This window comes from Sciurus carolinensis, chromosome 3, assembly GCF_902686445.1.
Source record: "Sciurus carolinensis chromosome 3, mSciCar1.2, whole genome shotgun sequence".
Taxonomy (NCBI): Eukaryota; Metazoa; Chordata; class Mammalia; order Rodentia; family Sciuridae; genus Sciurus; species Sciurus carolinensis.
In genome coordinates this window covers 38,610,446-38,631,601 of record NC_062215.1, presented here as the reverse complement: position 1 = coordinate 38,631,601, position 21,156 = coordinate 38,610,446, and the positions used below count along the sequence as shown (strand labels likewise).

The following is a 21,156-nucleotide window of genomic DNA, read 5'->3' as shown; positions in this document are numbered from 1 at the left end:
AGCCTTCTCTCCCGAGACCACGATTTCCCAAGGAGTACTAGATGGCAGCCCTAACCAGGGGCGGGGTGGGGCGCATTGCTAGCAATAGCTTCTTGGCGTCCTGTGGCCACCTGTCCTTGTGGCACCCTGGCCCTCGGGCTCTCAGGGAGCAGTCCCCGCCCTAGTAAGCTAAGCTCGCCTCATTCTTTCATTCTGCCGCTGGTCTGCCCCGCCTCCATTCCTCTGCCGGGTCCTTTGATTTCCTTCCTTAGTCCCAGAGATGAGAGAGTCACAGTGAGCCACAACCTCTAGCCTGAGAGCACAAAAGGAGTGTCCAGGGAAGGACAGATGACCCAGGACAGGGGTAGGGCAGGGGTGCCTGCCAGGGAAGCCAGGCAGGCTGTGCATGAGTGTGTGTGTGTGTGTGTGTGTGTGTGTGTGTGTGTGTGCGCACGCGTGCACGCTCACATGTGTTAGCAGGCACAACCTCCCAGGGCCACCCCATCACTCCCATTCACTCATTCTACAGCCCTTTATTCAGCTTTGACCACGCACAAGGCTCTGTGCTAGATGCCAGATTCCAGTGATAAAGACAACAGTGGCCACCCTGCCCTTAGCAGGGGTCATTTCCACCAGCAGTTGGTGCAGATTAGTGCTGGGGCTCCTACCTAGGCGGGGCAGTCGGCTGCCAGGTCTTGGAGGATCTCTGGACCTGACTCAGGAGGCGGTGGGGAATTCAGTTAATGACGATAATAACACTCAACTCAGAGCTAACATTTAAAGAGGGCTAACTGTGCGCTAGGCAGGGGGAACATTTTGTGGATAACCTTCTCATAGAGGCATTGGTTCTCAGAGCGATCCAGTGAAAGAGGCATCGCCACCAGCTCTGCAGCTGAGGAAGCTGAGATGGAAGGATGCTAAGCCAGTCCCACCCCAACCCTCCTGACCCAAAGGTTCCTCTTCAGCAAAATGTAGGGGAGGAAACTGACATCCCTCTGCTGAGAGGTAGGGAGTTCCCAGGCAGGTGGCAGCTAGCCAGGGCTGCTGGGTAAGCCGGCAGGTCTCCTGGGAGGGGCTTAGAGCAAAGCGGGGGAAGGGCGTCCCTCCTGTGGCCTCCTCCCAACCTTGGGCTGCAGCCAGCATGGGGGTGGGGCGGGTGGCAGCCCTGAGAAGCTGCCTCTCCAGGATTTACAGCCTGCCAGGGGGCCAGCCAGAGTCATGGGGCTCTGGGCTGCTGCAGGCTTCAGTGGAACTTCCCCTCACCCACCACTTGGGGCGTGGCCACAGGTATGTGGGGCCCTCAAGGTTGGGAAGCAGCACAGGAAGAGAGAGGACGCCCTCCCGCCCTGCAAGAGCACCCCTAGGGTCCTAGAGGTGGGGTCTGCAGCCTCACTGTGGGGGCACGAGTTGCTTTGGAAAGGGGCAGTTTGGAGGAGGGAGGTGAGTGGGACTGGGGGTGGGGTGGACTCTACACCTATTCCTCTGCCTCCTACCCGGGCACCTTCTCATCTCCCCTCCAGCCCAGGATGGTCCCCTGCAGCTGCATCCTCCAGTGGGCCCACGCCCTTAGGGACTGGCCTCTGTGGAAGACTCTCTCTGCAACTTAGAAAAACCCAGAAATGGCCCTACACTAGGCACTGGGAGTGGTGGCAGAGTCAGGCTAGGCTGGAGCCTCACCTGGAACAGGCACTGTCCACAGCAGGAGCCCCTGTCCTGGCAAGAGGGGAGACAGTATTCTGGGCCCTGCCATCGTCCCCCTGGGAACAGCTTGACTCTGCTGGGTGCAGAGGCCCCAAGGTGCCCTGCACACATAGCCCCTGCCCACCTCTGGGTCACCCATGTGGCATGCAGAGCAGGGGTTAGACTTTGCTCCAAGACGAGGAGCTGAGCCCAGAGAGGAGAGGGGACCTGACCAAGGTCATGAAGCAGGTCAGTGGCAGAGGTTCCTGGGCTTGCTTCTAGGGCTTCCGACAGGAAGTACTCCCTCCAGCCTCCCTGTTTCCTTCAAGGCCCTTGGGACCCAGCTTTGTGCACCTGTCAACTCTGACTTGTCCTATTTAACTTAACAGACATTGACAGAGGACCTGCCATGAGCCAAACAGTGCACCAAGTGCTGGAGAAAAACAGGTCAGCACTTCCCTCCTCTCAGAACTAAGCAACCAATGAGTGTCCAGTGAAGGAATAAAGGAGCAGATGACATGGAGCATCAACTCTACCAGGAACACCAAGCAATTTTCTTAGTTAATCATGGCAACTTTATGAAATAGGTTCCCTGATCCTCATTTTACATGTAAGGAAATCAAGGGTCAGAGAGGTTAAGTAACTCCCCCTGGGTCACACAGCTAAGATTTGAATGTGGGATTTGAATGTGAGTTTGTTTCTCCAAAGTCAGACAGCTTCCCTGTTTTGGTTTGTTTTAATTCCTTTTTTTTTTTTTTTTAATTCTTGGAAAAGCTTCAAACACTCTCCCTCATTTTTAAGGACATTTATTGTTTTCTTTGTAATTTTACAGGCAATACATATTCATTGCAAACAATTGGAAAATACATAAAAGCATAAAGTAAAAAATAACAATCACCCGTCATCCCCACCCCTCTGTGATAACCACCATTAGCATTGTGAAGGGGTTCCTCACCATGTCTGTATCTTTTCATAGAAGACTGGTACCAGGCCTTGGTGTCCTTCCTTTGTCAGTTAACATTGTTTTGTGAGCATTTTCTCCACTGAATAAATATTTTTTAAAAAATTTTTTGATCTATAATGAATGCACACATCCTATTCTTGTGCATTTGCATTTATTTAACTCGACCTTACTTTTGAACATTTTAGGTTGTTTCTAATTTTTCACTAATAAGCATGACATCACAGTGAACATCTTTTTACATAAACCTTTGAGCAGATTTCTGCTTATGAGATCCCCACAGGAGGATTTACTAGGCTAAGGAGCATGAACATTTTTAAGGCCTTTAAAACATATTTTGAAATTGCTTTCGGAAAGCCTACCCGGTTTACCCTTTACCGATGGGGTGAGAAAGAGCCCCATTTCTTAAGCCCTTGCTAACATCAAGTACTACTCATTCTTTTCAAAAACCCAAGAAAGTTTCTAGGGTTCTCCCACAGCAGCACTGCTCTACAAGGACTGCTGGGTTCCATTGACTGTGAAGCACCGTTTGCCCACAGGGAAGCTGGGCCCAGAGAGCAGCAGTGGCCGGATAGGTCAGACCCTCTGGTTGGCCAAGGAAGGGCAGGCAACCTGCCACCCAGGCACCCTTCCTCCCAGTCCAGAGCCCTCATCAAAGCACCCCAGGCCTCAGCTTCCTGCACAGCGGCTCTCCTGAGTCAAGGTGTTTCCCCAAGACCAGTCCCTCCCAACCCCTAGGTCATAGCACTCCAGTGGCCCTCCAGGTCAGGGTGGGGGAAGGATTGCTGGGCATAGCCATCCCTGGCTGCCTGGTCTTGGACCACGTGACCCCTAGGACCCTCACCACCTGTGTTAGACATAGTTCTTGTTCCCTGTCATTGGTTCATTCATTCATCCATCCATTCACACGCTTGACCAAAAAAGACATGGCGCCTATCTGGTCAGGCACTGTTCCAGGCTCTGGATATTTGTCATCATTACCCATCAGCCTGGCCACCAGGCACTACGCAAGTCCCAACCTCTTCAGCACCTCCACCAACCCTCCCTACTGAGTGCTGCTTTCCATATTCTGTGATGGTAGCAGCGCCTGGGCTGTGTGCTGAACACACAGATGACGGGGACTGTGCTCTAGGAATTCTGAAGTGCCCACCTGGATCCGTCCCGAGGCTTTGTTGGCTGTTGTGTTTGTCCCAGCTGATTCTTAAATTCAGGCAAGGGCTGAAGGATCTGCAAACACTGACCTCAGACGTGCAACACAAGGGAGCAGGCCGAGCCCTCTCCCAGTGCAGCCCAGCACCCCCGATCCCAACCGGCGTGCCCCGCTGTGCCCCGCAGACTCAAACTCACCAAAACTAATTATATTTTTTTTTCTGATTTGCAAGTGATTCGTTTTAATTTGGGGACAATTAGAGGTAGAAGCAGGAGGTAGCTGATCTTGATTAGAAGGGGGGAGATGGCCAGGGGCACCAGCCTGCCTGGCCCCGGCCGCTATGAAGATTCATTTATGTGCTCAAGAAGGTGAGGGAGGGGCCTGGCCTCCGCACCTGGAAAAAAGACTGTCGGGGGGTGGCCAGAGGGTCCCACTATGCTCCCAGACAACTAGGACCAGCCTGGGATGAAAGGGGAGAGGACTCTGTCTACCCGCGGGCCCTGAGCAGGTACCCCCAGCCTCATAAGTGGATGCAATTAACATTTATTAAGCACCCACTGTATGCCATACCTGGCGCTATGCACAGCTGATTCAGCTCCCCACAGTATTCCAGTCAGTGCTGGCCGCTCATTCAGACAATGTCACTCTTTCAACAAACACTGACTGAGGGCCCACCGTGTGCCAGGCCCTGTTCCAAGCACTGGGGCAGAGCAGGAGCAAGCCTGTGTCTGCGATCCTGGTGGCGTCATGTCTAGTGGACAGGAACCACGTGGGCTCACCGTGGAAAGTCAGGTGGCAATAAATACTATGAAGAAAGTAAGTCAAGAAAGGGGACAGAGAGAGACCAAGGGGGGTGGAACATGCTACTGTAGATGGGACAGCCAGGGCAGATGGCCTCTAACAAAGACTGGAGAGAGAGACCAGGAGAGAGAGGAACACTAGGCAGAGGGGACAGTACATGCAGCAGCCCGAGGCAGAAACATTTGCTCAGCAGATTCTGAGAACAGCAAGGGCGCTTTGAACGATCCAGGATCTTGGTTGTGCCAGACCACTTCTCTCCCCGGGGGGGAGATGGGGACATGCAAACATGCCTCCCCAATCCCTTCCTTCACGCCCCTCTGAGTCCGGTGGCCATCTGGTGGCCTCTGCCCCCACTGTGCCTTCCAAGGGGTCCAGATGGTCTGCCGTGAAGTTGGGCTGGTGAGAGGCAAATGGAACTAAGTGCCACTTAGCAGCCTCTGGGGTCTCCTGGGGATGGCTACCAAGGGCAGGGTCACCGTTCCAACACTCCACCCTCCACCTCAGCCTGTCCCACCTGCCCTGCATACTGACCACTCACGTTCTCCTGACCACAGCAGCCCTCCTCAAAGCCCAGAGGGACAAGCATGGTGTCCCGTCCCCGCCTCGGACCCAGTACTCAGAGGCCCTGGATATTCCCACCACATGATGCCTCATTCCCCCAGGGCTGCTTTTTCTCAGAGCATGTCCTACCCCTGGGTCTTTTAGCTACTGTCAACATCTCTGTGAGGTGGGTGGGACCCATGTCACCAGTGAAATTTTAGAGATGGAATCCGAGGCTCCAAATGGGAAGCAACTTGCCCAGGACTCTGGCAGGGAGAGGCCTTAATGATCCTGTTCCCCTGCTTCCTGCTGCTTCCAAAGCAGTTGATTGGCTGCTGTGGCCTGACTCGGGACACTGCCCTGGATATCCATGTGCACACCTTGAGGCCAGTCCCCCCAAGCTGTAAGGACATGTTCTGAGATTGTTCCAGGTGCCAATCAGGAAGGTTTTTCTTATCTCTGCAAACATCTTCCTGACCCCATCTTGGACTCCGCTGCCAGCTTCCACCCCAGTGACTCCTGGCTCTGCCAGCTGCAGAGTGTCTGTCGTCAGGAAAGAGTCACCTACAAACTGAGGTCTCTTGGGAATACGGTGAGGCTGTCTGTTGGCAAAAGCATGGGCTGCCCAGAGGACCAGGGACCAGCATGTTCCTGGTGGATCCTCAGGGCTGCTCAGGAGGAACCTTAAGAAGGAGTGGAGAGACCAAGAACCACTCCTCCTACAGCAAGTGACCCCAAGGGCCTCCACTCAAGCCAATTGCCTTATTTTGTTGAATGAAGAGATGAAACTGCAGATTTTTAAAAAATAGGATGGAGACACTGGATCCTCAGGTACAAGGAATTTTTAGTTCATTGCTTTCATGAGGAATTAAGTATGAATGTTTGTGGAACCGTCAAAGTTCCAGGGACAGTGATAAAATGATAAATATGCATAAACTACAAGAAAGTCTGGCGCTGGCTAGGGGTCTCTCCTTTGAACAGAGGTATCTGCAGATGGCTCAGTGGAGATCAGCAGGACTTGTTGAAGCCTTGCTTGATGCAAGACGTGTAGCTAACCAACTTCCACCCAAAGTAGGATGTGAGAGGACCCCAGAGAGAAGGACAAAGCTCTGAGGGAATTCCCAGAGCTGAGGCACATCCTGAAGGCTTCCTGGAGGAGGTGGCATTGGCACTGGGCCTGGAGGAAGATTCAGATTTGAAAAAGGAGAGGGTTGGATGCAGAGGGCACAAAGGAGGGTCCATAGGGCAACACCAGGGGGCAGTAAGGACAGTGAGTCGCCTGGTCACCCTGCAGGAAGGGCTCAAGAAGAGGAGTCCTAGGGGAAAGAGGGTCCTGGGACCACAAGTAGAGGGCCCTGTGAGGTGGGTCTGGGCTTTATTTTGTAAGCATCCTACAGGAGAAATTCCTTAATGATACCTACCCACGTTTGCATTGAGCTGTACAATTGATAGAGGGTCTCCTTACTGGGTTCTCAAACACAGAACAAATAACAGCATGGCGTCTGGTGAACCAGCATCGTTATCACCCTGATCTTAAAGTTGATGAATGGGACTCGGAGAGTTTATGTGAAGCTCCAGAAAAGAATCTCAGACTTTAGGTCTCCACTGTGAGTCCTACCTGTCCCCTGACAGTGACATCATGCTCTGAAACAGGACCGAGGGTCACTAAGTTCTGGCCTGTCCAGGAGAAGGACCACTCTGGCTGCTGTGTCAGGGGAGCAGGGAATGTCAGGAGCCAGAGAGTAGGTGAGAGAAAGTGAGGGGAGACCCAGTTAGGCATGGCGACAGGAGTGAGACCTGGCCTGGGGCTGGGTCCTGGGGACAGAGGACAGCCCAGGACAAAGCAACTGGCCAGGAGGCAAAATTGCTAGAACTTGGCAGCTTCCTGGGTCGGTGGGGCAAGGCTCGGAAGGAAGAAGAAACCAAACACAAGACCCACATTTATTTCTGGGAGACTGAAGATAAAATTCCCTGTTTATATAGTGTATGATAAGAGGGAGTAAGGGAAATCAGGGGGTCCCTGGGGAACCCAACACCATCTGAGACTGCTGATGCAGGAAAGGACTGGGGTTTGAGAGCCAAGTGGCTTCAGGTTCATATCCTGCTCCTGACCCTTTGCTCATGTGACTCTGGTAAGTTATTTAAGTGCCCCACACTTCAGTTCCTTTATCTGTAAGATGTAAGTGTAGGTACTCAAAAAAGAAGTTATTGACAGGAAAGTGAGAGGGATGGAGATCATAACATGCCCACCTCCAAGGACAGAACTGAGGATCAAACAAGCTAACACTGTCTGAGTGCAGGCACTGAGCACAGAGCTCAGCATGCGGGGAAGAGTTACACTTCTCAGCCGCCAGAGCCACTCAGCCCTGTGGGCACCCGACTTTAGAAGGTTCTCACCTGGCACTTTGAGGCAGAAACAATTTTGAGGCTCATTTGGCAGGTCTTGAGGTTTCAGGGCACCAAGGGATGCAACCTTACCAAAGCTTCACGAGGCTTTGTGATGGGATTGGCTTTACCCTGCGGTTGAAGAGGGAAAAAATGAAGAGAGGGTGATCGGGTCATTAACACCACAGCCAAGGTGGTGCCAGGCTGGGTGCCCCACAGCAAGGCCCTGAACCACCAAAGACGGTGGACCAGGCTGAGCCGGGGTGCTTGGGGAGCAGAGGCCCTCTGTGGGGGTGGGGGCAGGCAGCCAGGGAATGGTGTGAGCTCGTCTCTCCTGACCACTCTTGGCCTCTCTGGTCTCTGTCCCCAGCCTCCAGCCGCTCCCACCCCGCCAGTCCCAGCCCGCCCGGGGCACAGGCCAGCCCGGTGCTGCCTGTCAGCTACCGCCTGTCGCACACGCGTCTGGCCTTCTTCCTGCGGGAGGCGCGGCCACCATCGCCCACGGTGGCCAACGGCTCCTTGCAGCGCTCCGAGCCCTTCGTGGTATTCCAGACCAAGGAGCTGCCGGTCCTCAACGTCTCCCTGGGACCCTTCAGCACCAGCCAGGTGGTAGCGCGGGAGCTCCTGCAGCCATCCAGCACCCTGGACATCCCCGAGCGCCTGACGGTCAACTGGAAGGTGCGGGCCTTCATTGTCCGCGCCCGAGTGCCCGCCTCGCAGCCCGTGGCGCAGGTGCTCTTCTATGTGGCCGGCAGGGACTGGGATGACTTTGGCGTCACCGAGCGACTGCCCTGTGTCCGCCTGCATGCCTTCAGGGATGCCCGGGAGGTCAAGAGCTCCTGTCGTCTCAGCGGGGGGTTGGCCACCTGTCTCGTGCGGGCCGAGCTGCCCTTGGCCTGGTTTGGACCCCCAGCCCCCGCAGTGCCCCCGAGCGCCCGCCGCAAGTCCCCAGATGGGCTAGAGCCGGAGGCGGCGGGGGAGAGCCAGCAGGCTGAGCTCTACTACACCCTCCATGCCCCGGATGCGGCGGGGGGCTGCGGGGGCTCACGGCGCGCACCTGGGCAGGGGATGGGGGCCCGCGCCGAGAGCCCCACTCAGCACCCCTTGCTGCGCATCGGGAGCATCAGCCTCTTCCGCCCGCCACCCCGGAGGGCGCTGCAGGAGCATAGGCTGGACAGTAACCTGATGATCCGCCTGCCCGACCGGCCGCTCAAGCCTGGGGAGGTGCTGAGCATCCTCCTCTATCTGGCCCCCAACTCCTCCTCGCCCTCCAGCCCCAGCGTGGAGCATTTCACACTCAGGTAATGGGGTTATGGGTCAGGGGTCTGGTTTCCCTTCCAAGGTCAAATATATCCCTGACACCTTGTCCAGGTCCCAGCTGGATCCCTGTCCAGCATCCTAATCTCAGCTCTCCCATCTATGGCTTGAGCAACCTCAGGAGACAGTGCACTAGGTGAGCCCCCTGCCCCCATGTTCTTAACCCTTCTGAGAGCAATCAAAACCTCTGCCTCTCCTTGGTCTCAATGGAGTCACAGTCACAGTAAAAGGCATAGCCAGTTTTCACAAACCTAGATAGAGGTCTGGAATGATGGGATGGAGCTGAAAGGGTCCAGGGACATCAGGTGTACAACTCACCCATTTTACAGATGAGGAAATAAAGGCCAGGGAGGAGACATGGAGATCAGAAAGCACCCCCTTGGCTAGTAGCCATAAGACCAACAGGTACATGTGCCTGTTGGGACATTGGTCCCAGTCCTCAGGTTGAGAGAAAAATTTTTGAGCATCCTGCTTTTTCTACAACTTGAGAAAGACACAGTTCATGAATTCAAAAATGCTTAGATCATGTCGCATCCCCACAAAACATGAAGTTTCCCAGTGGAAATGCATGATTTGAGTCATGGTGGGTGATTCTGACATAAAAAAGACCCCACAGACATGCCACCCCACACGAGCAATATGCAGCTATGAGGCGCCAGATTCCCAGACCCTTAAGTATAGGACTCAGGGTCTCTTAGCTCACCTATTCCTCCACCCCAACTCCAGCCTAGGGGTGGTAGCCAGGCAGGCAGCCTTTGGGTCCCAGCCTGACCCTCTCCCTCTTCTTCTTCCCCTTTTGTTCCAGGGTGAAAGCCAAAAAGGGTGTGACCCTTCTAGGCACCAAGTCACGGAGTGTCCAGTGGCACGTGACCTCAGAGCTGCTGACTGGGGCAAAGCACTCAACGGCCACTGTGGATGTGGCCTGGGCCCAGGGCACGCCCCTGCCCCCCTGGTGAGCTCTAGCTCTCTGCAGAGCAGACACCTAGAGGGGTAGGGGTCCTCAACGCAGGAGGCTGGGTTTGTGAAGGGATGGGACTTGGTGGATGGGAAATCTGCCATCTGGGCCCCAAAGTGGGATGTGGGACCAGGTCACTTCAGGAGGGCTGAAGAGGCTCAGGGCCACAGAAGACAGCTGCTAAGGAGGGACGGGGTCCCTACTGAGGGTTTCAGAGCTCTCAGACTTCTCCCAGCCTATCCTCTGTTCCCCTTCCTTCCCCTCCCTGGCAGGGAGGGCCAGGGCCCTCTGGAGATTCTGCAGCTAGACTTTGAGATGGAGAACTTCACCAGCCACTCCGTCAAGCGGAGAATCATGTGGCACATCGACTATCGTGGCCACGGGTCCCTACCTGACCTGGAGCGGGCAGTCACGGAGTTGACAGTCATCCAGCGAGATGTACAAGCCATTCTGCCCCTGGCCATGGTGAGTGACTAGGTGACCAGGCTGGTGGATGCCTGTGTCTCTGTGTGGGAAGGCATGAGCGTGGCTGAGTGTGTGTGCTCGTAGGAGCCTGCCTCCAGCATCCAGGTGTGCACGTGTACAAGGGTGCAGGTGTGCACTCCTGGGAGGCAGTGCTGGCGGGGGGCAGAGGTGGGAGAAGTCACCCTGTAGGGGCTGCTCCGGGAGGTGCAGGAGTGGGGATGTGAGCAGTTGCTCCAAAGGAGCCATGGGTTTAGAAAGTGCAGGGGATGGTAAGGGTGGGGTGACTGGGACCAGCCCAGGGCACCTCGAGTAGCCAGGTGAATGCCTTGTATATTACTCTGAGCATCCCATGGGGCATGGAGGATGTTGGAGAGAGGAGGGTGGAAGGCTGGGGAACAGAGCCAGGCATTCCTGAGGCTCCTGCAGCAGTGAACAGACCCTCTGAGAAGGAGCATGAGCCTGGGTGGCAGCCCACCTCTGCCCATGTGTCCCAGTGTCCCCACGGGAAGGGTATGCCTCTGAGGTGTGGCAGCAGCCACGATCCAGGGCCTTGGTGGACATATCCTGGGAGAGAAAGGGACTAGCGACAGAACCCCCTCCCCCTCTCCTCCTGCAGGATACAGAGATCATCAATACAGCCATCTTGACGGGCAGAACAGTGGCCATCCCTGTGAAAGTCATCGCCATTGAAGTGACAGGCCTTGTGCTAGATGTCTCCACCCTAGTGGAATGCGAGTCCGACAACGAGGACATCATCAAGGTGAGCTTCCTGGAGGCAGGTGCTCTGGACGACGATGGCGTTAGAGCTTCTGGGGGAGTGGAAACCCCAAACCAGAGTCGAGGTGGCTGATCTCACTCCTCCTTAAAGACTGCACTTGAATCCTCCCTTTCCCTTCCACAACACCAGGCTCATGCATCCTGAGTGACAGCAGGCCTGTCGGAAACAGTCCATCCCCAAATCTCTTCCCCCCTGGGAGGTTCCCTCCCTCAGCCCCTGAGTACTGCCCCAGTCAGTCCTGGAGGGCTTCCTGGAGGAAGAGGGAGTTGACTGCTTGGCCATCCTGAAGGGAAAAGGCAGTGTTGACAACTCAAGCTCAACCCAGCAAGTCATTACTGAGCCCTGGGGTGTGGAAGACACTGGTCGAGGCAAGGGAGACAGGTGAGGTGGGCCCCTCATGACTGATCCTGAGCCCTGGGGCAGATGGCACGCAGGGAGGAAGTCCTCAGAAGGTTGTAGAGGAAGATCCCCAGTCTGCCACACACCCTGATCCTGCAGGTCCCTTGCAGCTGCAGCTGTCCAGCAGGTCCTCCTCAGCCCAGAACACAGGACACACTTCTGACTTGGGTGGCCACTTGGCCACCTCTCTGTTTGCAAAGTTGAGATGGGGAGGAGACAGTGGAAGGAGGCAGGGGTCCTCTCTGCTCACCTGGGCTACCTGGTGCTCACTCTCTCCATGCCCTGCCTCAGGGTCCCACTGAGTGTGGGGAACCTGGTGCTGCCCTCCATCCAGACCCTGGTAGAATGCTCTCCAGGGCAGTCAGAGCAGAAGCTCCGCGCCACACCCCATGGCCCCTGGCAGCAGCTTGGAAGCCTTGCCCCGGGCCGTGGGGCTTTCCGCCGCTGGTTGGCTGCTCCCAGAAGCCCTTGCCTGGCGCCTTTCCTTTTGCCCAGATTCCCCTCCCCTGGTGATAGCTTTAGATACCGAAGGGAATTATCAAGGATTCTAAATGGGATTTGTTACGAATCTCGATGCAACGCACTCTGGTTCTTCATGGACTTTGCCAGCATTCTAAATGGAATCTGCCAGCCTGCAGATGGGATTCTCTGCTGCCCAGGTGGGAAAGGAGCATTTCTGGCAGGACTACTGTCCCCACTTTCCCCCACCCACCCTCTGAGATGAGGAAGGGATCTGGATGGCCCAGTCCCAGCACCCTGCCTTCACCTGCTGCAGAGACTCTGGGGATCCTCCACCCAATCCAAGTAGTGCATTCAGGGCACGTACCAGCAGGAGCGCCTGGGTGCCATGCACACAGGAGCCACTCCAGCATGTGCCAGGTGTGTGCGTGGGCACACTGAACACACACAGCCATCTGCGTTTGCCCTGAAGTACTGGCAGCAACCTCTCTGTGAGTGGGCACTGGTCTCCAGGAAGAATGTGCTCCTCAGGAGGCAGCCAGTTTCCATCCAGGGACTCTCTAGGAATGCAGGTTGCTACTCAGGTGGGCATGCATTTGCCAAAGCCGCACACTGGTGGCAAACATCCACAAGTCTGCATTTGGGCTTCTCTGAGTCAGATTTTTCCTCCCCGGTCTCCTCCCCTCCACACCTGGCTAGTGCAGTTCCCTCACCTGAAATTAATTGGCCACCCACTCTCCTGGGGCAGCCATGCCACAGCAAGCACAGAGGAGGTGTGGACCTGCCCCTCACCACTATCCCTTCCACCTCAACTTCCTCCTGCCCAGTGGATGGCCCTCTGTGCAGTGGAGGACTCTACCTGCCAGACACTTGGTTCCCCAGCTGTCAATCATAAAGGGCCCTATGAGGCCCCTTAACCTGGAGCCTTCTCCATGGTATGGTTCTGTCAAGTCAGAAATGGCCCCTAGCAAAAACATTTGCAGGCTGGGCCCTACCAAGGAACAGTAGTCACAGAGGAAGGCTCTTTGGAGAAACAGGGAAGAAACTGGCATATCCCAGTGGAATCAGTGCCTTCCCCCACCTGGCCACCTCTGCTTCTCTCTGCAGCAGCCCTCCGGGCCCTGCTTGCCACATGCAAGACCCCCACACTGCCCTGCAAGAAGACTTGCCAGGCAAGGCACATGGCTTGCTCCTCCTCTCCCTAGGTCTCCAGCAGCTGCGACTACGTATTTGTGAGTGGAAAGGAGTCTCGAGGGTCCATGAACGCCAGGGTCACCTTCCGCTACGACGTCCTCAGCGCCCCCCTGGAAATGACAGTCTGGGTCCCCAAGCTGCCTCTGCACATCGAGCTGTCAGATGCTCGCCTCAGCCAAGTGAAGGGCTGGAGGGTACCCATCCTCCCCGACCGCAGGTACAGCCCCTGCACACACAGGATTCTTGAGACACTCACAGGCCAAGCTGCAGATGTGTATAGGGCCCCAGGTGAACCCATTCTGTGGACCAGCTGTGAAACCAACAAACTTACTGAAGACCTACTGTGTGGTGGGTACTGACTGGTGTTTGAGATGTGGACCCCGCCAAGCTCTCAGTCCAGCAGGGAGGGCAGAGTCGTGGACATGTCACAACACGGCGCTGCATGGGAAGCCCTGTGCACAGGGCATCAGGTGGCTTGACAAAGAAAACCTCTCCCTCCAGAAGCCAAGACAGGCCTCTAGAAGTGTTGACCTTGAGTTAGATTTTTTTGGTACTGGGGATTGAACCCAGGTGTGCTTTACCACTGAGCCACATTCTCAGCCCTTTTTATTTTTTTTATTTTGAGACAGGGGCTTACTAAGTTGCTTAGAGCCTCACTAAGTTGCTGAGGCTGGTCTCGAACTTGCAATCCTCCTGCCTCAACCTCCCCAGCCACTGGGATTACAGGTGTGCACTTGAGTTAAATCTTAAAGGATTTTCATCTCACCCCAATTAGCATGTCTATTATCAAGAGTACAAGCAACAATAGGTATTGGCGAGGATGTGGGGAAAAGGCATACTCACACATTGCTGGTGGAGTTGCAAATTGGTGTAGCCACTCTGGAAAGTAGTATGGAGATTCCTTAGAAAACTTGGTATGGGACCACCATTTGACCCAGCTATCCCACTCTTGGCCTATACCCAAAGGACTTAAAATCAACATATTCCAGCAACATAGCTACATCAATGTTTATAGCAGCTCAATTCACAATAGCTAGATTGTAGAACCAACCTAGATGCCCTTCAATAGATGAATGGATAAACTGTGGTATATATACACAATGGAATATTATTCAGTCATAAAGAAGAATAAAATTATGGCATTTTCAGGTAAATGTACAGAGTTGGAGAATATCATGCTAAGTGAAATAAGCCAATCCCAAAAAAACCAAAGGCCCAATGATTTCTCTGATAAGGGGATGATGATACATAATGGAGGGTGGGAGGGAGGCAAGAATGGAGGAAGGATGAATTATAATGAGGGGTGGGGAGGGTGTGAGGGGAAGGAAAAATAATAGAATGAGACAAACAACATTACCCTATGTACATGTATGATTACACAAATGGTGTGACTCTACTTTGTGTACAACCAGAGAAACAATAGTTGTACCCCATTTGTGTACAATGAATCAAAATATAAAAAGAAGGAAGATAAATACGTTACATCACTTATTCAAGAAAAAAATCTTGAAGGATGAGTAGAAAGGAGCTGGCTGGGGAGACAGGGTGAGAGAGCAGCCAGGTAGACCAAGCACAGCAGATGCACCAACACAGGAACGCAGGCGCCTGTGCCCAGCTGCCTGGCACACTGAGGGCAGATTCGTGAGCACATGGACACAGGCACCATGACGCACGCCCGGCACCCTTGATGTGGTGCAGGCTCACACACCTGAGTGCCCATCTGCAGGGTGTGGACCTGTGTCCTCACCACGCTCCACCCTCAGAGCTGCAGCAGAGAAGAGCCCAGCAGGAAGAGAAGCCAGGGAAGTGGCAGGCAGCTGGAAGTGGGGTGGAGAAAAAGCAGGTGGCCAAGGGAGACCAGGGCTGAGTTCAGTTCTGCAGAAACTTGCAAAAGCAAGGTCATAGAGACCAGAGCCTCTCAAACCTGAATGTGTGCATGCCTCACCAGGGCATCCCGCTAGAATGCAGCTACGGATGGGGAAGGCCTGGTGAAGCCTGGGACTCTGCATTTCCCACCAGCTACTGAGTGATGGGGATGCTGCTTTGAGTAGTGAGGATAGAACGAACTCTGAAAACAGACAGCCTGGCTTCAATCCTGCTTCAGTTATTTACTAGCTGTGCAAACTTGGGCTATTTACTTAACCTCTCTGTGCTTCATTTTCTCTACAAAATAAGCAAGATGATACTTCTCATAGGGTTGTTGTGAGGATTAAATAGTTAACATAGATGAAAGAGCACTGTGTGTGAATGAACACTTGAATTGGTTGATTCTGACAAAGTTCTAGCAAGCGTTCTCTCTGGAGCATGCCTTCCTGGCAAGGAACCTACTGATTTGAGCATCTTTTTCAATCTGCTAAGTTGAGAATTCCCCAAGTCATCAGGTCCCGGGTTCCCTTTAACTGAATGGTTTGTCAATTTGTTTCTCTCTTCTCACGTTTTATTAAAAGCAGCAAGGGGAAACCAGGCTGTACCTTCCAGTCCTTACCTGGAAATCTCCTCAGTTAAGTTTCCAAGTTCATCGCTTGCAAGTTGTACACGATTCAGCTAGGCCTTCCGGCATCTATAACGAGGATCTCCTTTGCTCCAGTTTAGAGTAGAGCACAGTACCAGGCTCATGCTTAGTGCTAAAGAAAGGCAGGAGTCATTATTGGGATCAAGTGCCCACTATTCTGAGGCTTGGGTTAGGGAGAAAAAGGCCAGAACTCCTGGACCAAACCCAGAGATGAAGGCCTGAGCCAGGAGGAGGTGCTGTTTGCAGGGCATCCCCCCATGGGGAGCTGGAAGAACCAGCAGGGCAAGGGTGAGGGCAGGGACTCGTCCAGATCAGATCCAGGGTGAGGTCTCTCAGCCCAGCCAGCCCTGACCTTGGTACATCCCCAACCCAGGTCAGCCCGGGAGAGCGAAGATGAGGAGGAGGAGGAAGAGGAGCGGCGGCAGAGTGTGAGCCGAGGCTGTACCCTGCAGTACCAGCATGCCACCCTGCAGGTCTTCACCCAGTTCCACACAACGTCGTCTGAGGGCACCGACCAGGTGGTCACCATGCTGGGCTCAGACTGGTTGGTGGAGGTCACCGACTTGGTCAGTGACTTCATGCGGGTCGGCGACCCCCGAGTAGCACACATGGTGGACAGCAGCACGCTGGCTGGACTGGAGCCAGGCACCACCCCCTTTAAGGTAGGCACGAGCTGTCTGAGCACAAAGGGGCAGTGCCAGGAGTCTGGTTTACCTGTGGGTGGAGAGATCGGAGCCCCACGAGCCACCCCAGCTGGCCCCCAGGACATGCTTCCTTCCCAAACTTTCACTCTGCCTGAAATTATATGACCCAAGGTCAAGGTCTTTCAGCTTCACCTTGGCAAAGGCTCTCACCGAATGTGGCATCAAGCTCTGTCCAGCCCCCGACCGGGAGAGGGGCTGCACAGAGCCCGCCCTGATAGCAGGGGGAGGAGGTGTGGGATCAGGGGAGAACCAGCAGGTGGGAGATCTGGAAACTCGACTTTGACCTTCCCCTCTGATCACTGGGTGCCTGGGTAGAAATCGTTGATTTAAGAGATTATAAATAGTGACCCATGGGCTGGAATCTGCCTGCAGTCATATTTGGTTTAAAAAATGATTGATCCAACATTTCAAAATTGAGAGGTTTTCTCATTTTAAAAAACAATCTAGATTTCTGGTTTTACAAAAAATGAATCTGGCAAAATTGAGCCTCTATCCCCACCTGGCCACAATCAGCAAGAGCCAATGAGTGTCCCCTTTCGGTGAGCATGCGTTCTCTCTCCCGTTGGCCACCTCTCCCTTTTGTCTCCCTGACAAGGAGGCTGAACATGAGTTATTATTTACCACTACACAAGGGTTATTTTCCTCAAAATCAGCTCACCTCTCATCCATATTCCTCACTGGCTCCTGTGAGCCCCCCACCTCTTGTGACCCCCAGACCTCGGTTCCTGCTTGCAGACCTTAGGCAGAACCAGGTGCCTGCCCTATCACTCTGGGCTCCTCTTCTGGCATCGTGGGGCATCCTCCCTGGGGAGGGACCTCGTGGGGGTTGCTGCTTTCCTGGCTCTCTCCCACCCCCACCCTGCTCTGCCTCAGGTGGTGTCCCCACTGACGGAGGCAGTGCTGGGGGAGACACTACTGACAGTGACAGAGGAGAAGGTCAGCATCACACAGCTGCAGGCCCAGGTGGTAGCCAGCCTGACCCTCTCCCTGCGGCCCAGCCCTGGGAGCAGCCACACCATCCTGGCCACCACAGCTGCACAACAGACCCTCACCTTCCTCAAGCAGGTAACTTGCTGCCTGACGCACCAGCCAGGGAGTCTGGGCTGTGGATGGAGGGCTCAGGGGCTCTGTCATGCCCTTATGTCATGAGCCCCCTAGTTAGGTCTTCAGGTGATGGAGGCTCTCTCTGCCCTCAGAAACCTACATGTCCGCCCTGCCCCCTCCCTGCCCTACACAGGGGTCTGGGCATCTTCTCCTGCACTTGCGACCCTGAGATCTTCCTGTAGAGGCTGTCCCTCCTGGCTTCTCAGGAAGCCATCCCCAGGAAGTATCCCCAGCCATCTCTGGAGCTCCCTCTGTACACCAAGGGCACTGGCTACAGGACAAAGGTGGAAAGGTGACAGGCGGGAGCACAGGGGAGGTGAGAAGGTGGGCATCAAGCATGGAGCCAGGAGTCAGGATGCAGGGGTCCTCTACCCCAAAGCTCCGCGCATGACCTAGGCCCATGGCTTCTCCCTGGGCTCTGCATCATCTGCAAGAAGGGTGATTCCCAGAAAGTTGTGACTTAGCAAGGAGGAGGCCTGGGGCCGGTATTATCATGAGCCAAGGGTTAGATGGGGTACCCCAAGATCAGGAATGGAGGTACAGGGCTATTCCTGCAGCGGAAGAGCAGACCTGAAGGCAGAACTTACCTTCAATTCAAGATGACAGGAGCAGTCTCTGGGGTAGTACCCGGCCTTGATGCCATGACTTGCCATTTACCCTCCCTACAACCTGGGACAACTTGTGCCCAGGCAATGACTCAAGTGCCTGCCACATGGCAGGCACAGTTTCCACTGGGAAGGCAACAGGGGCCAAGGACCCTTGATCGTCGCCCTCATAGCAATCAGGGCCCAACTAGGAAGCCCGTGGATCAGGCTCCCTGACTCCTGTCCCCTTCTCCCCCTGCAGGAAGCCCTTCTGAGCCTCTGGCTATCCTATAGTGATGGTACCACGGCCCCACTCTCCCTTTACAGCCCACGGGACTATGGGCTGCTGGTGAGCAGCCTGGATGAGCGGGTGGCCACAGTCACCCCGGATCGCGCCTTCCCGCTGGTGGTAGCTGAGGCGGAGGGGGCAGGGGAGCTGCTCCGCGCGGAGCTCACCATCGCCGAGAGCTGCCAGAAAACCAAGCGCAAGAGTGTGCTGGCCACGACGCCCGTGGGGCTGCGAGTGCACTTTGGGCGGGACGAAGAGGACCCCACTTATGACTACCCAGGCCCCAGCCAGCCAGGACCTGGTGGAGGTGAGGATGAGGCCCGGGGAGCAGGTCCGCCAGGTACAGGGGGTCCTGCGCTGGCAGCCCCTGGACTGGGCACCTCTGCAGTGCCACCCACCGAAGACTTCTTGCCGCTGCCCACGGGCTTCCTGCAGATGCCCCGGGGTCTGACCGACCTGGAGATCGGCATGTACGCTCTGCTGGGCGTCTTCTGCCTCGCCATTCTCGTCTTCCTCATCAACTGCATCGTTTTTGTGCTGCGCTACCGGCACAAGCGCATCCCGCCGGAGGGCCAGACCAGCATGGACCACTCTCACCACTGGGTGTTCCTGGGCAACGGGCAGCCGCTGCGGGTGCAAGGGGAGCTCTCGCCTCCTGCCGGCAACCCGCTGGAAACCGTGCCCGCCTGTTGCCACGGGGACCATCACAGTAGCGGAAGCTCACAGACCAGCGTCCAGAGCCAGGTGCACGGCCGCGGCGACGGCTCTTCAGGTGGCTCCGCCCGGGACCAGGCCGAGGACCCCGCCAGCTCTCCCACCTCCAAGCGCAAGCGGGTCAAGTTCACCACCTTCACTACACTGCCCTCGGAGGAGCTGGCCTATGACTCAGTGCCTGCTGGCGAAGAGGACGAGGAGGATGAAGAGGACCTGGGTTGGGGCTGCCCGGATGTGGCGGGTACCAAGCGGGCGACTCCGCCCCCTGACCTGCACAATTACATGCGCAGAATCAAAGAGATTGCTTAGAGGCACCAATCGGGGTGGCAGGATGACCCTACATGGTCTGCCTGGGTGGGACCCAGCAGGGACCCCCAGTTCACTCCGCAGGGCGGGCGGGTTGATTTTATACTCCCTGCCCCTGCAGCTTTGCTCTGAGCCGGTTGGTTGGCTCCCTACTCTGCCGTCCCCCACCTCCCCCGGTTACCCTCTCCTGCCCCCTGAGGGTTGTGGGCCCCTTCCTCCTGTGGCTTGCAAGGAGGGAAGCAGTCCTGGCTCTGTTCTATCCTTTCCAAGCTTCTGCCGGCCTAGGCAGGCTGCCTGCCTCAGAAGTAGGGCCCTGAGGTCCAGCGTGGGGACCGCGGGCCCACATTGTGCTGGGCCCTGTCTCCCACTCCCCTGTCCTCTCCCGTGCCCGGAGGACCTGGGGAATCTTGTGTCACAGACTGCACAAGACTTTTCTCAAACCAATATTCAGGGATTTTTGTCCTGCAGGGTGGGGAGGCAGGGGCTGCCTGCCTTGCCAAGGATCTTGCTGCAGACAAAACATTGGGGGGTCGGTGGACAGTCATGGCATCTGCTGGCATCTGGGTGCCTCCCAGGGCCTAGAGCTGACTCTACAGAGGGGTCTGGTGCCAAACCAGCGCCTTCCTGGGTTCTCCTCAGGACTCCCTCCTGCCCCAAGGGCTGTGGACAGGGGCCCAAGCCGGAGGAGTTCCCAGTCCCTCTCTGACCAAACCAGACCCCAGAGCACTGTGGTCAGCAGGGCCCAGGGAGGCGTGGGTGCCTCCTGCCTCCCCCACTGCAAGGTCAACACTACTGCGCCTTAGCCGCCTCTGCTCTGCTCACCACCCTTTCCCTCTGCACCGCAGGGCAGGCAGCCACCACCACCCCGCCCCCAGGAAAAAGCAATCCCTACAGGAGATGAGGGCCCTGGGAGCACTGTGGGGGGCCGAGGGGCCGTGGAGGCCGAGGGAGCTGGCGCCTCCCCTGCCCCATCCCACAGCCACTTTTCTCTTGGGTTCTACCCACCACTGTGTTGGATTTTTCATAAATAAATGGAGGCCATCGGACTGGGGTGGGAGCAGTAACTCCCAGCAAGCAGACAGTACACAGTGGCTGTTTCGGTCTCTCCCACATGTGTGCGGACACAGACACACACACGCACACGCAGCACACCACATGACATGAGGCCACATTGGCTGGCCCAGGTGCTGATCCTGCTCTTCCTGCCCCAGCTTCCTTAGGCCCCCGGATGCCCTGTGGGTGCCTCCATCAAAGGACAAAGGATCCACAAACTGGCAATGTGCCTCACAAAGAGGTGGCAACTCGAGGAGTCTGCCGTGGTTGGCTCTGTGGAGAAATGTCTTTGGGGGTGGGATGCCAGCGAAGATCCAAGATGCCAGAGGGTCGGGGTGCTCCCTGAGTGCCCTCCACTGCCTCCAGAGGAAGCCCCTCCCTGACACCACTCTTAAGGAAGCCTCCCTTCCCTTCCACGTGGCGTTGATGTGGAAAGTGCCGGGGTTTCCTTGATAATTAAAAAACAGACGTGTTGGGTGTCCCCTTGTCCAACCAATGGACAGCCCCTCATACTGAGAGATCACCCCCACACACACAGGCAGCAACCCCAGGCCAGGGACAGGGCACAGGAGGTACAGGCAGTCAGGGCAGGAGCTGGCCCAGCCTTCTATGCCCATGAACAGGTAAGTACAGCAACCATCTTGGAGAAGGGAAGGACAGTCATCCACCCCGCCCAGAAAGGACCATCAGCATGGCGCCCCTCCCCCAACTTGCCTAGCATGTGAAGACGCTCCACCCAGGCAGCTGCCCTACGGGTGTTGTGAGGATTCGGTGAGGTGCTGTGTGTAAAGTGTTCTGTACGATGCCCGGCAACAGACAGGACGCCA

General features: G+C 55.7%; 1 protein-coding gene across 1 annotated transcript in view; it reads left to right on the top strand.

Annotated features, from left to right (window-relative positions):
• Window positions 1-20,329, top strand: part of Tmem132e (transmembrane protein 132E) — a 52,141-nt gene extending 31,812 nt beyond the window's left edge. Inside the window, exons 2-9 of the mRNA XM_047545822.1 lie at window positions 7,867-8,797; window positions 9,619-9,765; window positions 10,041-10,233; window positions 10,850-10,993; window positions 13,075-13,280; window positions 15,949-16,237; window positions 17,153-17,344; window positions 18,230-20,329. Of these exons, the coding sequence (XP_047401778.1) occupies window positions 7,867-8,797; window positions 9,619-9,765; window positions 10,041-10,233; window positions 10,850-10,993; window positions 13,075-13,280; window positions 15,949-16,237; window positions 17,153-17,344; window positions 18,230-19,279 (3,152 nt within the window). The 3' untranslated portion in view covers window positions 19,280-20,329. The remainder of the gene's footprint in view (window positions 1-7,866; window positions 8,798-9,618; window positions 9,766-10,040; window positions 10,234-10,849; window positions 10,994-13,074; window positions 13,281-15,948; window positions 16,238-17,152; window positions 17,345-18,229) is intronic.
• The last annotated feature ends 827 nt before the right edge of the window (window positions 20,330-21,156 follow it).